Source organism: Thalassophryne amazonica, chromosome 7 (genome assembly GCF_902500255.1).
Source record: "Thalassophryne amazonica chromosome 7, fThaAma1.1, whole genome shotgun sequence".
NCBI lineage: Eukaryota > Metazoa > Chordata > Actinopteri > Batrachoidiformes > Batrachoididae > Thalassophryne > Thalassophryne amazonica.
In genome coordinates this window covers 18,366,051-18,388,208 of record NC_047109.1, presented here as the reverse complement: position 1 = coordinate 18,388,208, position 22,158 = coordinate 18,366,051, and the positions used below count along the sequence as shown (strand labels likewise).

Here is a 22,158-nt window from a genome sequence, read left to right as displayed (position 1 = left end):
TGTAGCGTTTATATTTTTGTTGAGTGTATATATATATATATTTATATATATATATATATATATATATATATATATATATATATATATATTACAAGTAGCTGCTGGACTACACCTTCAGCCGCTTGTCCAAGATCGAGTTGCGGAGGGCTGGATCCTGTTCCAGCAGTCATAGGGCGTCAGGCGGGGTCCTGAGGTTTTATGTGTCGCATCCCTCGAAGATTTTACATTAACCAAAGTTACACAAGGAAGAACAATGTTGCTTCTTAAGCCGCCGTTGCAAAACCCGCCGAGATGGGATAAGTCAGGATAGCAATGGGACAAGTGGGTCTCTCATTCTCCTTGTCCTCCAGGACAAGTCCCTCAAAATGTTTAATGTCTATGCACGAGAGCCTTATATTAGAAAGCAAAAAACTTATCGAGTTAAAATTTTAAAATTGATCCGTTTCATTGAGCACCAATACCTGGTGTCACATTTGATGATGCCAGACTCTGTGATGCAAAGTGGTAGGACACAATTGCAGAATTCAGACGTGAGTTCGACAGGGTTTAATGATAGTTCGAGCAGCGTTTGGTACACAAAAAGGCTGGAGGAAACTACCAGCACTAGACATGAGACAAGAGAAATCCCTAACACAAAACCCAATCATGAACAAAAAGACAACAAATACAACAAAGATAAAACCCCAAACAAACACCACAAGTCCAATCGTGACAGATTAAGATTTTGTGTCGGCTGATTTACTGGATTATTCTGTCGGCCTTTGATGGAACTGTGAGTTCACTCTGAACGGGTTCAAGGCTTCAGGCCTCCAAAACACATGTACTTGACTTCCAGATACTCATCTATGCCGTACTTGGAGCCTTCACGGCCCAAACCAGACTCTTTCACACCGCCAAACGTGGCCTCCGGGGTGGACAGGAGGCCCTCGTTGACACCAACAATTCCAACCTCCAAGGCCTCTGACACCCGCCAGATCTGACTGACATCCTGAGAGTACAAATAACCTGAGGACAGATGACAGAGAAACATAGATTCCTGATACAGTACTGGTGTGGTCACATTTAGAAATTGGACCTGTTGGACCCAAAGAGACGTACTCACCCGCCAGGCCAACACTGGACGCATTAGCAATAGCCAGAGCCTCTTCTTCTGTGGTAAACCTGTAAATCACAAACACAGCCTCTGATTGGTCAACAGCAGATTTCCTACATTGTCTCATTTTTATCAGAATGTTTTCACATTAACAGAATAGAAAAAAAAAAAAAACACACAACACACTACTTGCTGAAGCCAGGAATCTGATGTAAAGAGTATCGACGAGCATTAGAACAGTCAGAGCTACTACAATTTGACAGATCTGGTAGGACCTGAGAGCTGTCATCCAATAAACTACAGCCTCTATGATATATGGAGCCTTTGGAGCCAATACAGATCAGTTAAAAAAAATTGTTACCAATATATGCAGAAAAAAGTCAGTGACTTCAAACATTTCACTGTCAAACTCTTATGACAAAGAAATGTAATTGAGGTTTGATGTAGAGCTGGGTATCGATTCAAATTTCAAGAATCAATTTGATTCAGATTCTTAAGATTCAGAATTGATTATTTTGATTCGATCCGATATTGATTTGGGTTAGGGTTATTAAAATCATTTTTGAGCTGTTACCTAATTGTCTAGTTATGCAACATAATCCTAATATTATATATAAGACTGATGGCATGGACCAATCTCCCTCCCAGAATGATAGAGTAGTATTTTTTATTTTACAAACATACTGAAGGGTAGAATTACTGAACAGATCCAAGGCGGCCAAAAGAGGGGACCAGAGGTACCTGGTTCATTGGCCCTGACACAGGAATATTTCTACACCCTTGCATGTTTTGGCCTGATGCCTTGTTTCTTTTGGCTTTAAAGTAAGCCAGTAACAAAACAAAACAAAACAAAACAAAAAACCTACGGCTTTACGTCACAAAATTTGGCCCTCAAAATGCAGGCAATATAGTGTTTCAGAGAGTTATAAATTTAAAAATGTTCCATTGGCAAACGGTCCTGGTCTCCCCTACAAATACTCGGGTCTGTAGCGCTGGCTGTGCGGCACGCTGCGGGAGAACTTTTACCACAGCCGCACAGACAGACTTTTCAGTCAGTCTTCTCCCACAGCCACGCAGCGAGTGCTGGTGGAAAAGACTGACTGACAAGTCAGCCTACACCACAGAACCTTCATGCGCGGTCCCACAGAAAAGGCACATTATGAGGAATGAAAGAAAAAGCAAACACTACTGTGGGGGAGGCCAGTGAGCAGGAGGCCAGCTCAGTGGAACAACAGGTGGCTGACTTCCTGCAATCTAAAGGCATTCAAATGGACTGTAATAACATTGAAGCGTGCCACCCCCTGCCCAGGAGAGAGGATGGAGACAAGCGAGCTGTTATAATGAGGTTTGTCAACAGAAAACATAAAATGGCATTGTTAAAACAGGGACGGAAACTTAAAGGAACAAACGTATTCATCAATGAACATCTGACCAAAAGAAACGCAGACATCGCCAGGAAAGCTCGTTTCTTAAAAAAGCAGGGAAAAATTCAACAGACATGGACATCCAACTGCAAAACATTTATCAAATTGAATGGAACACCAGAACAAGCAAAGGTTATGGTAATCAGGAACATCGAGGATCTGGACAAATACGACCAATAAGGTATGAGGACACAAACACATCACCACACCATGACACAGACCAGAGGAACCTATTCATCTACTACATCATCTACATCTGGAGACAAGAAGGATATAACTCAAAGGATTGCTGATCATGGAAAAGTAGAACTGAGAACATTTAAATACACAGACCACAATGTGCTGGACTTGGAGCACGATATAGACCCGGACAATAATTTCTTCTCAAATATCAATGACAGTTGTTGCTATTATACAGATGAACAGTTTAATCGGATCATTAAAACGGATAACAAATTATCAATAATCCATTTCAACAGCAGAAGTCTATATGCAAACTTTAACAACATTAAAGAATATTTAAGTCAATTTAAAAAAACATTTAACATAATTGCTATATCAGAAACATGGATCAATGAAGATAAAGGAATGGATTTTGAACTGGATGGATATGAATTTAATTTTGTAAACAGAAAGAATAAGAGTGGAGGAGGAGTGGCTGTGTATGTGGATAAGAACATGGATTATAAAATAGTAGACAATATGACAACTGTGATTGATAACTTATTAGAATGTATAACTATTGAAATATGTGAAGAAAAAAGCAAAAATGTATTATATATTCAGCAATGATATTGAGAATAACACTGAGTGGATTATTAATCAATGACATTAGTGATCATCTACCAGTTTTCATCGTTTATAATAGAAACCATCGGCGGAATCAGCCAGAGGAGAAAATAAAATACAGGCGAGTGCGGACAGAGGAAAACATGAACACACTAAAGAAGGATTTACAGGAGCAAAACTGGGAAAAGGTATACAGTGAAAGTGATGTTGATAGTGCATATGAAACTTTTACAAATATTTACATCATTATATGATAAAAAATTGTCCAATTAAACAAGACTACAGAAAACAAAAATCCAAGCTCGACCATGGATGACGAAAGGGTTACGAAATGCATGTAATAAGAAAAATACACTGTATAGAGAATTCATAAAACTAAAGAGGCAGAAAATAGATATAAGAAATACAAAAATAGATCAACTAATATTATACGGGTATGTAGGAAGGAATATTATAGTAACATATTATATAATAACAAAAACAATATTAAAGGAATATGGGATATATTAAATAGCATTATCAAAAATGGTAATAAAAAACAGAGTTACCCTCAGTATTTCATTGATAATAATGTCAAGAAGGAAAAGGTTTTAATAATTTTTTTGTAAATATTGGACCAAGCTTGGCAGAAAAAATTCCCGATTCCCAACCTGAGGATTGGGATAATAATCTCATAGAAAGAAATCCCTGTTCAATGTTCCTCACAGCAGTGGATGGAAAAGAAATTATAGACATTGTGAATAATTGTAAATATAAACATCTACCGATTTAAATGAAATTGATATGGTGGTGGTAAAACAGGTCATTGAATGGATTGTAGAACCATTAACTACATCTGTAACTTATCATTTCAAACCGGTAAATTTCCCAATCAAATGAAAATAGCTAAGGTTGTGCCGCTGTATAAGACTGGGGATAGACACCACTTCACAAATTATAGACCTGTTTCTTTGCTTCCACAATTTTCCAAATTATTAGAAAAGTTATTCAATAATAGATTAGACAAATTCATAAATAAACATAAATTACTTACTGATAGTCAATATGGATTCAGAGCACATAGTTCAACATCACTTGCATTAATAGAATCAGTTGAGGAGATTACAAACGCCATAGACCACAAATTACATTCAGTTGGAATATTTATAGACCTTAAAAAGGCTTTTGATACAATCAATCATGACATATTAATCAATAAACTTGAACAGTATGGGATTAGGGGGTTGGTGTTGCACTGGGTGAGAAGCTACTTAAGTAACAGAAAACAGTTTGTGAAGTTGGGGGAATATACATCATCATGCTTGGACAATGCTTGTGGCGTCCCACAGGGGTCAGTACTGGGTCCAAAACTGTTTCTAATTTATATAAATGATATTGTCAATGTTTCCAAAATATTAAAATTAGTATTATTTGCAGATGACACAAGCATTTTTTGTTCAGGGGGGGATTTGCAGGAGTTACTGAGGAGGATCAGTATAGAAATGGGAAAATTGAAAATATGGTTTGACAAACAAATTATCATTAAACTTAAGTAAAACAAAATACATGTTATTTGGCGATTGTAATACAGACATACAGGTTCAGTTACAAGTCGAGGGGGTAGATATTGAAAGGGTACATGAAAATAAGTTTCTGGGGGTGATAATAGATGATAAGATAAACTGGAAGACTCATATAAAACATATACAAAGTAAACTGTCAAGAAGCATTTCAGTTCTAAACAAAGCGAAACATATTCTGGACCACAACTCACTCCGCATTCTTTACTGCTCACTGGTTTTACCATATTTACAGTACTATGCAGAGGTATGGGGTAATACTTATAAAGGTACAACACAATCACTATCAGTAATGCAGAAAAGAGCTATAAGAATTATTCATAATACTGGCTATAGAGATCATACAAATCCACTATTTTTACAATCCAAATTCTTAAAATTCACAGACTTGGTTCATTTTCAAACAGTACAAATCGTGTATAAAGCAATAAACAATTTACTTCCAGCAAACATTAAAAATATGTTTTTTAACAGATCAGGGGATTACAGTCTGAGGGGGAAATTTAATTTAAAGCATCAGTGGGCACGAACAACATTAAAAGGTTTCTGTATTTCTGTCTGTAGGGTGAGGGTGTGGAACAGATCAGGAGTGGGGCTCAAGCAATGTCCAAGCATGAACCAGTTCAAACAGCGGTACAAAAATATGGTTTTTCTAGGTATAGGGAGGAGGAAGGGTAATGAGGGTTAGGGTGTTTTTGTTTTTTGCTTTGGCTTGTAAATATATAGTATTTTGTATGTAAGTAGGTATGTGTAGGTGTATATTTATGTTTGTGTATATATATATATATATATATATATATATATATATATATATATATATAGATAGATATCGGTTTAGGTGTGTAGGAATCTATGTGTATATGTGGCAAAGGGTATCACTGGTTGTGGGGAAGAAGGGGTAGGGAAAAATAAGCTGATGTTTCACCCTACCCCTTTTCGGACATGTTGGGTACACAGTAGGAACTTTTTTGTTGTTGTCTTCACTGATCTATCTTGTAATTGTTGTTGTATCAAATGTTCGAAATAAACAGTTTTCATTCATTCATTCATTCAATTAAACAGCAGACGAGTCTCTTGTCTTGAACGCAACAGACAAGAGTCCCGGTCGTCAGGATTGACTTGACAGGTTGATGAATAAACTGTGGATATGTTGCTTCTTAATCAGAACCAGCGCGTCTACATTCAATGTAGAGAAATTATCATTTTCACACCTTCGGAAACAGCGCAACGGCCCAACTGCAGCGCCATTACTTCAGAGACGCTGTTCGAATGCTGGCGAGAAGTGCATATACATATGTTTTTAAAACATCGATCTTTTGATGTGTGAATCGATCTGTGGGAATTAAAATGAGAATCGATTTAAAATCGCCAAATTGATCTTTTCAACCCAGCCCTAGTGTCGGGTTTAGAATACCTTTTGCTTGGAGGAAGAGACAACCAGGCAATAAAACAAGTGAGAAATAGAATTCAATTTAAGCTCGCGAGGAGTGCAGTCAGGCTGTACACCAAAGCTACACTAAAGTCTGGCCTGCGCTCCCGCTCTTTTTATTTAGGACTTCCCTACATACATGGGCGGTACAGCTCCTGAGGGGAAGAGTGATAGCGGGTGAGCTGTTGCCACAGAACTGCTGATTGCATAATACATTCAGGATGTTCAGAACCTTTTTTCATCTTGGGCTCGGTTAAGATGTGTTTAAGACATCTAACGATTAATCACACTTCTTCTGACAAAAGGACTGATGTATCATAATCACACTGTGGTTGGAACATTCAATTCTCTATTGCAGAAACACGTCATGTCACATATCTTAAGTAACCTTCACCCATCACATCAGTACAATACACTTTATCAGAGCAGAGAGAACTACATTCTACCAGAGCAGGGAACACAAAACATGCATGATAAAATAAAACAGTGTATCTACAGAATAAGTCCAACATTTCCCCCCTGTTTATCATGCATTCCAACGGTATTACATCTTCACCTAAAAGTAAACAATTGTTACTAAGCAACCACTTCTTATTCAGATTTTCAGCTGCAGGGTTATTAAACAATGGTAAGAATACATTTACACTCGGGAGGTCTTATCGTTGGTGTTGAGGTCATTGTCAGGTTCACCATAATCACCTGGATCAGGGAACAGATCTGGAAGATAGTGGTCGTAGTCGTCTTCTTCATCAGTCTCATTATCGTTATCGCCTGGATGGTTACCCAGAAGGGGGTATGCCTGAGCTGAATCCTGTCTGGCTGGTGAGATAGCAGTGGTTATCATTCTATTGACTAGACCACGTAGACAAGGAATACAACAGCATCCACACAAGGTCAGAATTGCAGCAAAAACTGCTATAGATATAAGCGCAGAGGAGACCAAAGTGCGATACTTCCCAAACACGTCCAGCCACGAGTCCCAGAATTCGGCATTAATGCCACTGTGATCCTTCATCTTCTTGTTCAGTGTCCGCAGGCCCTCAATGGCCTGGGTCAGGCTTCCATCGGCTGCTGTGTTGTTCGGTATGAATGTGCAACACTGTTCTCCAAACATTGCACAGACTCCTCCTTTCTCAGTGAGTAGCATGTCCAGGGCTATGCGGTTCTGGAAGGCCATCAGTGAGGTGGCTGCCAGTTGGGAATGTACCACTTTAAAACCTTCCTCTGTCCAATTTCCCAATTTCTGCACGTTGTAGTGGATGTAGTTTATTCTGTCTACGTTCTTATCAATTGAGCACCACCAACAGATGGAGGATTCAAATCCAGCTGCTATCTGATCAGCCAGTTTGTACTCATCAGGCACTCCTCTGGGGACTCCTATTGCGTCAATATATGTTGGATCTCCCACTCCTTTCCAATCTCTTTTTACTCTATGCCAATTTTCAGGCACCACAGACTTTAGGTGCGTCAGCAAGTCCTTGGCTAAAATGAGAATGGCTTTTACTGGGAGGAGTAGGGACACTAAAGCACAGTTGCCTGACACATTCCTAGGCAATCTGTCAAAAATTCTATTATCTCCACACCACCACCACACGTCACTTCGGCTGACTGGTACAAATGAACCGTTTATCTGTATTATTCGACTACACCACTTAGTCTCGTTCAGATTTCCCAGTGGTTTCCCTGTTCCGGGCAGTTTGATACAGGAGAAATTTCCCAAAGCTACCTTTTCTGAGAATATTGGTTTGTTTTTTACCGCAGCCGCAACGGGGTAAATGTGGTCCCATACTGAACAATTGTGGTTTCGGTGTATTGTTGTATTTTTCATTACCACCAATAGGCAGTCGTCCGATATCGCTGCTGGAATCACCTGTAAAATTGGTCGGGGCCCCATACATACTACGCAATCCTGTTTTGTGGATTTTACTGCTTGCTCCGCCATCAGGAGCCAATTGTTATTTTGTCCGCTAATTCCCGTAGTTACCAAAAACCAATCATCTGCTGACAGAGGCCCTTTATGCAAGCGGGCCTGCTTGGCTCTTACAGACCCCGGTCCGGGGAGAAGGTCACCCAGTATTGTTTGATTCGTGGTGTCTCTTGAGGCATTTGTATTTGGTGTCTTTGGGCATAGCACAATCTTCCAGCAAGGATCATACCCCGCTTTGTATGCACACAGTGCAAACGTGTGACATATCCGTTCGATTGGTCTGCTTATCGGGAATTTTAACGAGTTTACTGTGAATGTCACTGTTTTGGTTCGGCCGCTGACTGTTAGGTTTGATATGATATTTTTCCAACTATACGCTTCGTCTGTCCACCCATAGGAGTTTTGTGGCCAGGCGGACGGGTAGTCATTCGTTAGAAAGGTATTTCCCCACCAATGACTGGCACGGGGAAAACCTGTAGTCATGTAGAAATCATAAGCCAGCCATTGTCCAGGATCACCAATCCAGCTATCTTGTCTGAGGGCCAAAAAGGGTATCTGTACAACATAATAAATTCTGGGCGTGGTGTAACAGGCATAAAACCATTGGTAGGATGTTTCCTGGTCTTCACAAGGATTTAGTCCGCATAGTATCTGTCTCCCATGATTGTAGCAGGTTACTCCCTTTGAGGTAACCACATATCGTTTAACGCGGCGGATTGAATTTCCACTTGTAGTTTCGTCTGTTTCGTCAATTCCCTTTTTCATTAATGGTGTCCACACGTGCATTCCCCATATAGTGACTGTTATGGCTCCTAACACTAATGCCCAGCAGCACAATGCTGTTTTCATCCATAATGGTGTATGGCGCGACATAGTCAGGATCTCCCTAAAGTCAGTGTCCTAAGTTTCTGGTCAGTGGCTTGTAATTTCTTCTGCTGATTTTCGTGTCTGCCCTGGATCTTAACACCAGAGCCACACACTATTATCAGACTTGCTCACTTTCCGTACTTACACTGGGTTTACAGAGATCACTTTCTTACAATGTGTTAAATGTATCCACGTTTGTCTTTCTCCTATTTTTAAGGCTGTGGGTGTAGTGAGCAGTACTTGGAATGGACCTTCCCACTTAGGTGAGTGCCAGTGTTTCCTCTTGATGCTTCTTATCAGTACCCAGTCTCCAGGTACCACTTTAGGGTCGTCCTGTGGAGAGATGGGATCATCAATGTTTGAGGTCCTGTCCTTTTGCTTTTCCAGCATCTTTCTCATATAATCAGCTAGGTTTGCTTCTTCTGGTATTTCCCATGGATTTCTGAACTGAGGTAATCTGTACGGTCGGCCAAAAAGGGTCTCATATGGTGTTAATCCTGCTGTACTTGTGATGTTTATATACATTTTTACTAAGTCCACGCACTGTGTCCATGGTCTGTTTGTTTCTTCCATCGCCTTCTTTAGCCTATTTTTAATTGTCCCATTCATTCTTTCCACTAGTCCTGCGCTTTGCGGGTGATATGCACAGTGGTTTTTTAGGTTTATGCAAAACAGCTGTCCAATGTTTCTCACAACTTGGTTTACAAAATGCGGTCCATTGTCACTATATATTTTTTCTGGTATACCATACCTAGGTACTATGTCTTTGCACAGTGCTTTTGCCACTGTTAATGCATCTGCATGTTTTGTGGGGAAGATCTCGACCCATTTTGAAAATGCATCAATAATGACCAAACAAAATTCTTTCCCTTCACTTTTGTTCAATTGAATATAATCCATGTGTATGGTCTGAAATGGATATTGTGGTTCGGGGAACTTTCCTCGTAGATGTCTCAAATTCCCTTGCACATTGTGTTTTGCACATATCATGCATGCTTTACAAAATTGTTTTGAAAAATTATTAAATCCAAATGTTGTATACACTGTTTCGATTTGTTTAATCATCCCCCCTGTCGAGACATGGGAAACACCATGGCTCGAAATAACTGCCCATTTATACAAATTTTTGGGCAACACAGGTTTATTAAGGGGTCACATGTAGAGACCGTCCTTGTTTTTGACGGCTCCATGTTTTTCCCATAATTTCCTCTCACTGTCTGGGCTTTGATTTTGCATTTCTACCAAGAGATCAGGTGTTACTTCAGTTGCTTTATCAATTGTAAGTGTGTTAGGATCAGCAACCACATGAAGATGGCCTTCAGCAGCAGCTTTTGCAGATTCATCAGCGAACGCATTACCTTGGGAAATAAGATCAATCCCTTTTGTATGCGCTGCACATTTACAAATAGCCAATTGACTAGGTAGCTGGACTGCTTCTAATAATGTGGTGAGCAGAGTGGCATGTGTGACAGGCTTCCCTGTTGAAGTGACCATTCCACGATTTTTCCACTGTTGAGCGAACACATGCACCGTGGAAAATGCGTATTGGCTATCAGTATAGATTGTGACAGATTGATCTCTGAAAATTTGGCAGGCTACGGTGAGAGCTACCAGTTCGGCCGCTTGTGCCGACATGTTAGCAGGTAGCTTGACAGCTTGTAGGACACTATCATGTGTCACTACCGCGTACCCAGTCATCGTTTCTCCTAAATGATTTTTCTTTGAGGAGCCGTCCACAAATACCACTGTGCCCTCTGAAAGAGATGTATCTTTAAATCGGGTCTACATTTAGATACTCGTTGGGCTTCCTCCACACAGTCATGTGGTTCTCCATCCACTGGGATGGGCAAGAGTGTGGCAGGATTTAATGTTGTGCAGCGTTCAATAGTCAAATGGGGTTGAGATAGGAGCGTAGCCATACAAGAAAGATGACGTGCTGGAGACAGAAATGGTCATATTTGTTGTAGCAGCAATGCTGACACTGCATGGGGTACTTTTAGTATTAATGAATGGAAAAGCACAACTCCGGCAGAACTCTCTATAGCCATAGAGGCTGCTATTACTGCACGTACGCACGGAGGAAGTGCACAAGCAACACTGTCTAATTTGGAAGAATAGTAGGCAACCGGGCGAAGCCTTTCTCCATATTGCTGCGTCAATACAGAAGTCATAAAATGACCTTTGCAATCGACAGTTTGAACAAATGGTTTGTCATAATTTGGTAGGGCTAGAGCCGAGCTAGACACCAGACTTTGTTTGATTTGCACAAATTCCGCTTCCGCCTCTGGGGTCTGATTGAAAACGTCCTCGGGGTGGGCCTCTAAAACGGCCCCGCCCATGAGGTGGTCCGAATTTTCTGCCTTGAAAAAAAACTTGGCCTTCCTGCCATTCAGACTCATCAGTATAGAAGGTAGTCACCTGTTTCCTTTTTGGGGCTGCCTTTTTTGTTTTCAGATTTCTTTCTGCGTGTATGGCGTGGTCTACATACTCTTGTAACCCAGCTGTTGGGAGCGTTATCATGTGTTTGTCTACCCATGCTCGGATATCTGATCTGGAGTTGGCATGGAGTGCATTTTTCAATTGTTGTTCATACACGCTATCATTTTCAGTGGTAGAAGACCACTGTGCACTTTAAAAACTTTTTCCATTCGATGTCGATAGTCTTCGAATGGTTCATCATCTTTCTGTTTTGTGTGATTTATTTCTGTGTAATTTGACTTCTGCTGGTATTTCTGCTTAATTCTCAGCAGTAGTGCGGCCAATTGGTCTTCCAATTCCTGACTATCATGGGCTAATGGAGTGTGGTCTGCCTCTGCAGGATCCCAATCTCCTTTTACATCAGCCCAATCCTTTGTCACAGTTGCCATTATGACTTGTTGAACTTCATCCCCTCTAAGATTGTAGGATTTAACCAAAGCGGTTATGTCAATAATGTACTGGGCTACATTTTCTCGTGGGGGAGTTACACCTTCCACAGCTGCCTTAACGTCTGCTTGTGTCCACGTTCGGTACACAAGAATAGTTTTTGGTCCTGACGTATGTGGATTTGCCACATGAATCATTGGATAGACTCCTGATCCACCTGGTTCCTGATCAGCCGGTGGGGCTGATGGTCCAGGTTGATTTTCTTCATCTTTTGGTGTTTTGGATCATGTTCTCATGACGTGTTGTGTAGGGTCTACATATGATGGGGGTTGTCCCTGTGGTAAATCTGGATAGAGTTTATTCTCCTTTATTTCAGCTCCTGGCTGACTGTGTTTTGTAGTATCCAATTTTACTACCATTTCTACTTTTGACAAAAGGACTGATGTATCACAATCACACTGTTGTTGGAACATTCAGTTCTCTATTGCAGAAACACGTCATGTCACATATCTTAAGTAACCTTCACCCATCACATCAGTACAATACACTTTATCAGAGCAGAGAGAACTACATTCTACCAGAGCAGGGAACACAAAACATGCATGATAAAATAAAACAGTGTATCTACAGAATAACTCCAACACCTAGTTTGATGTTTTACAGTTTAAACACAACCTTTATTATAAATAACTCTAAACATAACCAACAACCATCTAGCGTATGTCACACTGCTGTCACTGGGTTTGGCAGTCGCTGTGTCACATCTTTTAGCGTCTGCATAAAAACAGACTTCTTGTCTATTTTGGCCCCGCCTCGCTGGCAACATAACGAGCGCTTGTCTCCTATCGCTGTTACATGTCCATTCTGACTGAAAATGAACACCAGTTGGTCACTTTGCCTCTGTCTCTTGTCGCTAATGTGACCAAGGGGTTATGGGGTCCCAGTCATACTTGACAGCATTGCATACAATGCTGTTCGAGCACCATCTGCTGGGCAAAGTATGTAATGACACCATTTCCAACACAAAATGTTTTTCTGCTTTGTTTATATGGTAAAGTAAAAGTTTCATATCAGCAGTTTGTGAAAGTTTCATAATTGGACGATATTATGAGCCAGATATGTTGGGACATCAGGAGCCAAACAGACAGATACATTTTTGACCTTTGACCTATGTCAAAAAAAAAAAAACCTTCAGGGTCATTCTGGGGGTCAACTTGTATGTACTCAGCAGTTTTGGTATAAATTGGTCCACACATATCAAGGACCAGGAAACAAACCAGCAAATGTTTCTCACATTACAGTATGATGAAAAAATAGAAGCTTGCTTCATAAACTGGACATGTGTGTTTTAATATATATATATATAGGGTGTCCCAAAAAATATACAACATTTAAAACACTCGGTTTGACCCTTAAATGTTACAAACTTAATCACTTATGTTTCTTTTTTCTTGCAGAGACCCTGAAGTTTATGTTGATGCCAAGCAAGACTCAGGAAAATGCCACGATTAACCAGACTACAGTGAACAAAAATTATTGAGTTTTGGCACCAGACCAAGGGTGTCAAACAGGTGCAGCAACTTTATGCTAGACTGACAAAATGCAGGGCCAATATTGACATTGGTATGAAAAACGTCAACCTTTCAGCTTTCTATCCAGCCATAAACTAATCCCAGACATATGCTTTGACCATTTTCTTTGCTGATAAAATGTTGTATATTTTTTCGGGACACCCGAGATATAGAGATATATATAAACCTGTGGTTGTTCTCGTAGTCACTGACACAATGATAAATGTGCAGCAGGATGTTCTAAAAAACTTAGCATGCACAAAGGAGACAAGTGAGGGAAGCCACCAAGACACTTGCTACTCTGAGGGAGCCGTATGTGTCAAATAGAGCACAAAGACTTTGTTCAGGAGAAAATGTGAGATCTCATAAAAATTTAAGCACAACGTTGGACTCGGCACACCAACATGGTTGATTTAGTCTAAAAATGAACAACCTCAAGGTCGTGTTCAGCCATGCCCAGTCACACGTTGGCTGCTCGCAAGTGCGAAATACAAGCAATCTTCATGTACTCTGCAGTGATGAAAAGCTAATACATTAATGCAGCTGTCACACCTTGACGATTTAGCCAGCGTATGCTGACAGCCCCATTTCCACCAGGCGGCTCGGGTTGGTAATACCCGGTGTGGTGCAGGTCTGGAGGGATTAAGTTTGACTTGGTTTGCGTTTCCAGTGCTGGCAGAACCCGTTTGGCAGGTGGAACATGTAAATACTGACAAGCATGCATATGCTCTATCCTGTTGCACAGCCTCTCTGTTCCACATGGAGGTCAAACAGAATAATATAACTTTTTGTTTAAATTTTATTGAATTTTATTTTTGTCTCGGTGGTTCATGGGATTTATTTTCATCGCGTGCAGAACGGTGAAGAGTTGACTGATGCCTGTGATGAACGCTTAGACGTGAATGAATGAGGCGCTGTGACTCTTTCAACTTTTGAAATAAGTTAATTTTCTTGTTGTGGCACAAAGAGTTGACATTCTCTGGTTCAGCCTGAGAGATAAAACACAGAAGAACTTCTTTAAAAACACTATGTTTCTTCAGCCACGACAACGAACTAAAGTATTTTCAGATGTCGATTTCCAAGATCAGGGCACTTCATGTGGATAAGTTTTCATCGGGCTGTGATGATGAATCCGACTGAAATGAACAGGTCAATTAAGATTTTATATTTACTCCGTGTGTGAATGTTTTTATATTTGTAACAGTATGAACTTTTCATATGAGGACTGCAGCTTTCAGTTTTTCAGCCAATCAATGAACGTATTTCGACTTAGGAGCAACTTACAAGAAATGTTGGTCAACATAACTTACCTACAACCTATGGTCTGCATACGGGGGCCATATCACTCATACGCTGGCATATGTTGAAAATATTGTGCATGCTCAAAATTTTTCAGTGTACTCACGGTATTACCACATAGATCAGCATGCGTCAATGTAGTCTTAACTTATAGAAAACTTACCCATAACTTCTTAGATATACACCAGTGTATTTAATACGGTCGGCATACGCTGGCTAAATTGTGAAGGTGTGACAGGGGTGTGAAGTGCCACAAAATTATCTAGTGAAATATTTATTTTCCACTTATTAATTATTGGTTGATTTATTCTTCACCTCTGCTCAGCTGAGATAATGTTTGCCACAAGCCATGAAAACGAAAGCAGCTTCAGTGCCTTCTTCCCTGAATTTGAGTAATGAAGCAACAAACAGAAGTTATTTGTGTGCTAATGTGGTTGGTTTTCAGATTTAATGGGACGAAAACATCCTTAAAAATTCAATATGTTAAAGGACGTGTTGCGTGTTATTTAATCTGCCGTTTAGCAACAGGTTTTTGTGACTGTAAGTCTACCCGGAAACACGATCACGATCAGTGGGCACTGACGTACTTTACTGCTAATTAAACCAATTGCTTGGCGAGTCAGGAGGTGCCTTTCCAGAAAACGTTTCACTTGGCATTTCTCAGCAGGTGACGTCAGTCCAAGCAAACTCAGAAACAGACAGAGGGAAACGAATGTTACATCATCAGATCCTGAAACTACTGAACATTCATATAAAAGTGATGCTCAGCATCCATTCAGGTCAGCAGACCTGAGAGAGGATGCTTGGAAACAGTCAGGAATATGTTATTTTCAGGAGATAATGGACTTTATACCAGCTAGCGGATGCACATGAGCGTCACACCAGAGAGTCGGACAGAAATTTCCAGTACTGGGCGGTGCCGCCTACCATGGCTAGAACCCTGTGCCTGACCATGGCAAATTTCCCTAGAATATGATCAGACTGTTTTGAATACTGTTATGATGTCATCAGAATATTTATAACACAGTCAGACTGTGCTTTGACCACGTTCAAGCTTTTTGCACCTTGAATGCACCTTTAGAGTTGGGTGCATGTGCTCTACATTCAGGCTGGCTGCGCAAATGTGCCCGACTGTTTGGAATGCACTCAAACAGCTGTCGGAGGTTTTGAATACGCCTCGGCTTTGCCCGAATGGAGGTCAAATTTTCATTCACTCAGCATTCAGGCTCGAGTGTGACGGGGGTATAACATTCGCAGCCGTTTGTCTCCATTCCACTCAACTGTGGTGGTTTAGCCCCTGTCTGTGCCCTTGTGTTCTGTCCCTTGTCTATGTCTGTCAGTCGTGTTGTTTTTCTCTGTCTGCACTTTGTACACTTTGGAGTTCCATGTCAGTTTTCTGCCTTTGTTTTCTTGGTTTTGTAGTTGTTTTTTTTGTGGTTCTCTTTTTAGTTTGAGTATTAGTATCATGATATTTTTGGTTCCACTCACCCTCAGGTTTCATTTGTGTTTTGAGTCACCTTGTCTGTGTTAGTTTCTGTGCATGTGTTGTGTTCCAGCCTCCCCTATTTTCCCAACACCTGTCACTAAATTGTTCATTTGTGTTCACTATTTAAGCCTGCATTATTTACTGTTTTGTTGCCAGCTTCTTCCTTGTCTTCCATCGTGGTATACCATGAGTTTTTGTATTTTCTTTGGTTCTCCCCATGGGTTATGAGTACCTGTTTATCTTTGTCTCCTCCCATGAGTTTTGCTTTCCTTGACACCTCTGTAAGTTTGCCGTTTGTTTCTTCCCATCATTTTATCCAGTTCCTTTGTTGTTGCCTCCCTCCGCCCGTGTTTTTGGTTCGTGTTTGGCTGTGGACTCCCTTTGTTCCTTTTGATCTCTCACAGTTTATTTGGACTTGATTCACACCTGTGTTGGAGTAATAAATCACCTTTGCTTCCCTCATGTTTTGGTTACTGCTTGCATTTTGGGTTCATTTAAGACACTGATAACGCAACATCGAGAGTGTGTTGGGATGTTTGCTCAGACGCAGAGTGCTGTACTAATGAGTACTTTGTTTCCAGCCGTCTCTGTGGCCGGTTGTGTTGATTGGTTTATGCTGACTTGCCGCCTCCTGTATTGGTCTGAGTGTCAGACTGAGCGATGGCGCGCTCTACCTTTACAAACAAACAAAAAACTCATCTTTGTGATGTCTCATGAATGGAATCATGAGGAACAAACGGCTGAACACAGCTTTGGTCTGATCAGGTTCATGCGACTCTGCCCCTTATGTGTCATGTGAACTGTGAGCGTGCGCACCTGATGACGGGCAGCAGCGGGCCAAAGGTTTCCTGCTGTGTGCACAACATGTCCGTGGTGACATCAGCCAGCAGGGTGGGCTCCATGAAGGACCCACCCACACGCTTCCCGCCCTTCAGCACCTTCGCTCCCCGAGACACTGCATCCGAAATCTGATGGGCCACCTGAGGGAGACGGTCAGCTGAGTCACCAACAGGACCTGTGCCATCACACAGACTAAAGGTGCCCGCCTGCTGCCACATCTGGGTCGACAGGCAGCTCGAACCAGGGAGGGGTTGTGTTTGAGTCCAGGTCGACTGAACTCTATAAGTACCTTCTCTGCGGCTCGGGCGTTGATGAGCGGACCCTGGGTGGTCTCAGGCTTTGAGCCGTGACCCAGGCGGAGTTCCGTGTCCATCGCTCGGAGTAACTTCTCCATGAAGACATCGTAGATCCCATTCTGGACCAGGAGGCGGTTTGAGCACACGCATGTCTGCAGGAAGAAGAAGAAGAAGATGGCACTGTAAAAAAAACTGGGGTGGGGGCTGCCAGCTCTGGTTTCCAGAATAATTCTGTAAACAAATACAGTAAAAATATAAATACTTTTACAGAAAATACTGTAAATTTTACAGGATAAAACTGTTGTAACCACTGGCACACAGGCAGCTTTGAACCTGGGATATTTCACTTGGGAGAGGAGCATGCTAACATTCTGTCACATGGTGTAAATCACTCTGACAATATAATGAACTCCAGAATCTGTTTGATCAATATTTAACAAACTCACTTCTAAACAGACATGACTTTTTAAACAACTTCTCATTTTAGCATATGCTGTACAAAAACAGTAAAATATGTTCATGTGATCTACAGTTCATTATATTTTCAGAGTAGTTCTTATTGTGTGACAGCACAGTGGCGCAAACTGTAACACATCTCAGGTTCGAGGCTGCCTGAGGCCCATTCATCTGATACAGATCAACATGTGGATCCCCTGACAAACCAAACCTACTGTGGCAGCCCTGAGCAAAATACAGCACAACAAAATCTCATTGAATTGGATTTAATGTACATTAAGCAATAACTGCATTTATATTATACTGTAATAATTAGCTTAAAACAGTAAGTTACTTCAGCAGAAAAATGCTGTTGAATTTACTAGTTTAAAAATGTAAACCTTTTTTGTATTTTCAGATTTTATGCCATACATTTTACAGGTTGTTCTGGGAAGGTATTTACGAGGTCTGTTAGAAAAGTATCGGACCTTTTTATGTGTGCTTGCATGAGCAAACCTTTAACCTTCATGCGCATGCGTGAACTTTTTCACGCCTGTCGATTGCATCATTTTCTGGTAAGCAGCCTTTGCGTGAGGACAAGTGTTGTGCGCTCGGTGGATTTTCATTGCAAGGAAAAAGATGGAACGACTGAAGCAGCGCCGCATCAAATTTTGCCAGAAACTGGGCGAAAGCCAGGTGGAAACCATTCGGATGATTCAGACGGCTTTTGGTGACTTTTCAGTCGTGTGACTATCCGAGAAATTGTGGAAGAGGTGGGCATGTCACAGCATGTCCTGTGTGACTTTCATTTTCATTGTTACGCAGATGATACCCAGCTTTATCTATCCATGAAGCCAGAGGACACACACCAATTAGTTAAACGGCAGGAATGTCTTAGACATAAAGACTTGGATGACCTCTAATTTCCTGCTTTTAAATTCAGATAAAACTGAAGTTATTGTACTTGGCCCCACAAATCTTAGAAACATGGTGTCTAACCAGATCCTTACTCTGGATGGCATTACCCTGACCTTCAGTAATACTGTGAGAAATCTTGGAGTCATTTTTGATCAGGATATGTCCTTCAATGCGCATATTAAGCAAATATGTAGAGTCTGTTGCTCTATAAAAAAGCCCTCCGTAAAGCTATCAATCAATCAATCAACTTTTTTCTTGTATAGCGCCAAATCACAACAAACAGTTGCCCCAAGGCGCTCCACATTGCAAGGCAAGGCCATACAATAATTATGAAACACAGTCTACGTCTAAAGCAACATAACCAAGGGATGGTCCAGGGTCACCCGATCCAGCCCTAACTATAAGCCTTAGCGAAAAGGAAAGTTTTAAGCCTAATCTTAAAAGTAGAGAGGGTATCTGTCTCCCTGATCTGAATTGGGAGCTGGTTCCACAGGAGAGGAGCCTGAAAGCTGAAGGCTCTGCCTCCCATTCTACTCTTACAAACCCTAGGAACTACAAGTAAGCCCGCAGTCTGAGAGCGAAGCGCTCTAATGGGGTAATATGGTACTATGAGGTCCCTAAGATAAGATGGGACCTGATTATTCAAAACCTTATAAGTAAGAAGAAGAATTTAAATTCTATTCTAGCATTAACAGGAAGCCAATGAAGGGAGGCCAACACGGGTGAGATATGCTCTCTCCTGCTAGTCCCCGTCAGTACTCTAGCTGCAGCATTCTGAACCAACTGAAGGCTTTTTAGGGAACTTTTAGGACAACCTGATAATAATGAATTACAATAGTCCAGCCTAGAGGAAACAAATGCATGAATTAGTTTTTCAGCATCACTCTGAGACAAGACCTTTCTGATTTTAGAGATATTGCGTAAATGCAAAAAGGCAGTCCTACATATTTGTTTAATATGCGCTTTGAATGACATATCCTGATCAAAAATAACTCCAAGATTTCTCACAGTATTACTAGAGATCAGGGAAATGCCATCCAGAGTAACGATCTGGTTAGACACCATGCTTCTAAGATTTGTGGGGCCAAGTACAATAACTTCAGTTTTATCTGAGTTTAAAAGCAGGAAATTAGAGGTCATCCATGTCTTTATGTCTGTAAGACAATCCTGCAGTTTAGCTAATTGGTGCGTATCCTCTGGCTTCATGGATAGATAAAGCTGGGTATCATCTGCGTAACAATGAAAATTTAAGCAATACCGTCTAATAATACTGCCCAAGGGAAGCATGTATAAAGTGAATAAAATTGGTCCTAGCACAGAACCTTGTGGAACTCCATAATTAACTTTAGTCTGTGAAGAAGGCTGACAAAGAGTCAGAGCTCTATTGAGCCGAGTATTCCTTTAACTTTAACTAGTAATGACTTCATGACTTTCTTTGCTAATAAAATTTTAACTATTAGAGAAAAAAATGACTCATAACCATCCCAAAGACATATCGTTCTCTTTGGCTGCTTTCAGTGATGCCGGTATTTGGTTAGACTCTTTCTCTCAGATTGTTCTGTCTGAGTTATTTTCATTAGTTACTTCCTCCAAACCATCAACATGTCTATTAGACCCCATTCCTACCAGGCTGCTCAAGGAAGCCCTACCATTAATTAATGCTTTGGTCTTAAATATGATCAATCTATCTTTATGAGTTGGCTATGTACCACAGGCTTTTAAGGTGGCAGTAATTAAACCATTACTTAAAAAGCCATCACTTGACCCAGCTATCTTAGCTAATTATAGGCCAATCTCCAACCTTCCTTTTCTCTCAAAAATTCTTGAAAGGGTAGTTGTAAAACAGCTAACTGATCATCTGCAGAGGAATGGTCTATTTGAAGAATTTCAGTCAGGTTTCAGAATTCATCATAGTACAGAAGCAGCATTAGTGAAGGTTACAAATGATCTTCTTATGGCCTCAGACAGTGGACTCATCTCTGTGCTTGTCCTGTTAGACCTCAGTGCTGCTTTTGATACTGTTGACCATAAAATTTTATTACAGAGATTAGAGCACGCCATAGGTATTAAAGGCACTGTGCTGCGGTGGTTTGAATCATATTTATCTAATAGATTACAATTTGTTCATGTAAATGGGGAGTCTTCTTCACAGACTAAGGTTAATTATGGAGTTCCACAAGGTTCTGTGCTAGGACCAATTTTATTCACTTTATACATGCTTCCCTTAGGCAGTATTATTAGAAAGCATTTGTAGCGGGATGAACGTCCCGGGTCCCAATTGAAAAGACGTTCCCGCTAGCTTGGCTAACGGGGAGTTCCCCTTTGGCTGACCTGGTAGAGGAACGGTCTTTTGTGCGAGCCGCGTGGGTTCGATCCCCACCATCGTCCCGGCCACGAAGGTCCTGCTGCTTCACATTGCTTAAATTTTCATTGTTACGCAGATGATACCCAGCTTTATCTATCCATGAAGCCAGAGGACATACACCAATTAGTTAAACTGCAGGAATGTCTTACAGACATAAAGACAAGGATGACCTCTAATTTCCTGCTTTTAAATTCAGATAAAACTGAAGTTATTGTACTTGGCCCCACAAATCTTAGAAACATGGTGTCTAACCAGATCCTTACTCTGGATGGCATTACCCTGACCTCTAGTAATACTGTGAGAAATCTTGGAGTCATTTTTGATCAGGATATGTCCTTCAATGCGCATATTAAGCAAATATGTAGGACTGCTTTTTTACATTGCGCAATATCTCTAAAATTAGAAAATTAAAGGTCTTGTCTCAGAGTGATGCTGAAAAACTAATTAATGCATTTATTTCCTCTAGGCTGGACTATTGTAATTCATTATTATCAGGTTGTCCTAAAAGTTCCCTGAAAAGCCTTCAGTTAATTCAAAATGCTGCAGCTAGAGTACTGATGGGGACTAGAAGGAGAGAGCATATTTCACCCATATTGGCCTCTCTTCATTGGCTTCCTGTTAATTCTAGAATAGAATTTAAAATTATTCTTCTTACTTATAAGGTTTTGAATAATCAGGTCCCATCTCATCTTAGGGACCTCATAGTACCACATCACCCCAATAGAGCGCTTCGCTCTCAGACTGCAGGCTTACATGTAGTTCCTAGGGTTTTTAAGAGTAGAATGGGAGGCAGAGCCTTCAGCTTTCAGGCTCCTCTCCTGTGGAACCAGCTCCCAATTCGGATCAGGGAGACGGACACCCTCTCTACTTTTAAGATTAGGCTTAAAACTTTCCTTTTTGCTAAAGCTTATAGTTAGGGCTGGATCAGGTGACCCTGAACCATCCCTTAGTTATGCTGCTATAGACGTAGACTGCTGGGGGGTTCCCATGATGCA

At 40.9% G+C, this 22,158-nt stretch overlaps 1 protein-coding gene across 1 annotated transcript in view; it reads right to left on the bottom strand.

Moving 5' to 3' along the window:
* Positions 1 to 539: 539 nt before the first annotated feature.
* LOC117513686 (succinate-semialdehyde dehydrogenase, mitochondrial-like) overlaps positions 540 to 22,158 on the bottom strand; it is a 41,666-nt gene continuing 20,047 nt past the window's right edge. Inside the window, exons 7-10 of the mRNA XM_034173925.1 lie at positions 17,439 to 17,597; positions 17,126 to 17,289; positions 1,103 to 1,161; positions 540 to 1,005 (exon numbers count right to left, since the gene is read on the bottom strand). Coding sequence (XP_034029816.1) covers positions 794 to 1,005; positions 1,103 to 1,161; positions 17,126 to 17,289; positions 17,439 to 17,597 — 594 coding nt within the window. The 3' untranslated portion in view covers positions 540 to 793. The remainder of the gene's footprint in view (positions 1,006 to 1,102; positions 1,162 to 17,125; positions 17,290 to 17,438; positions 17,598 to 22,158) is intronic.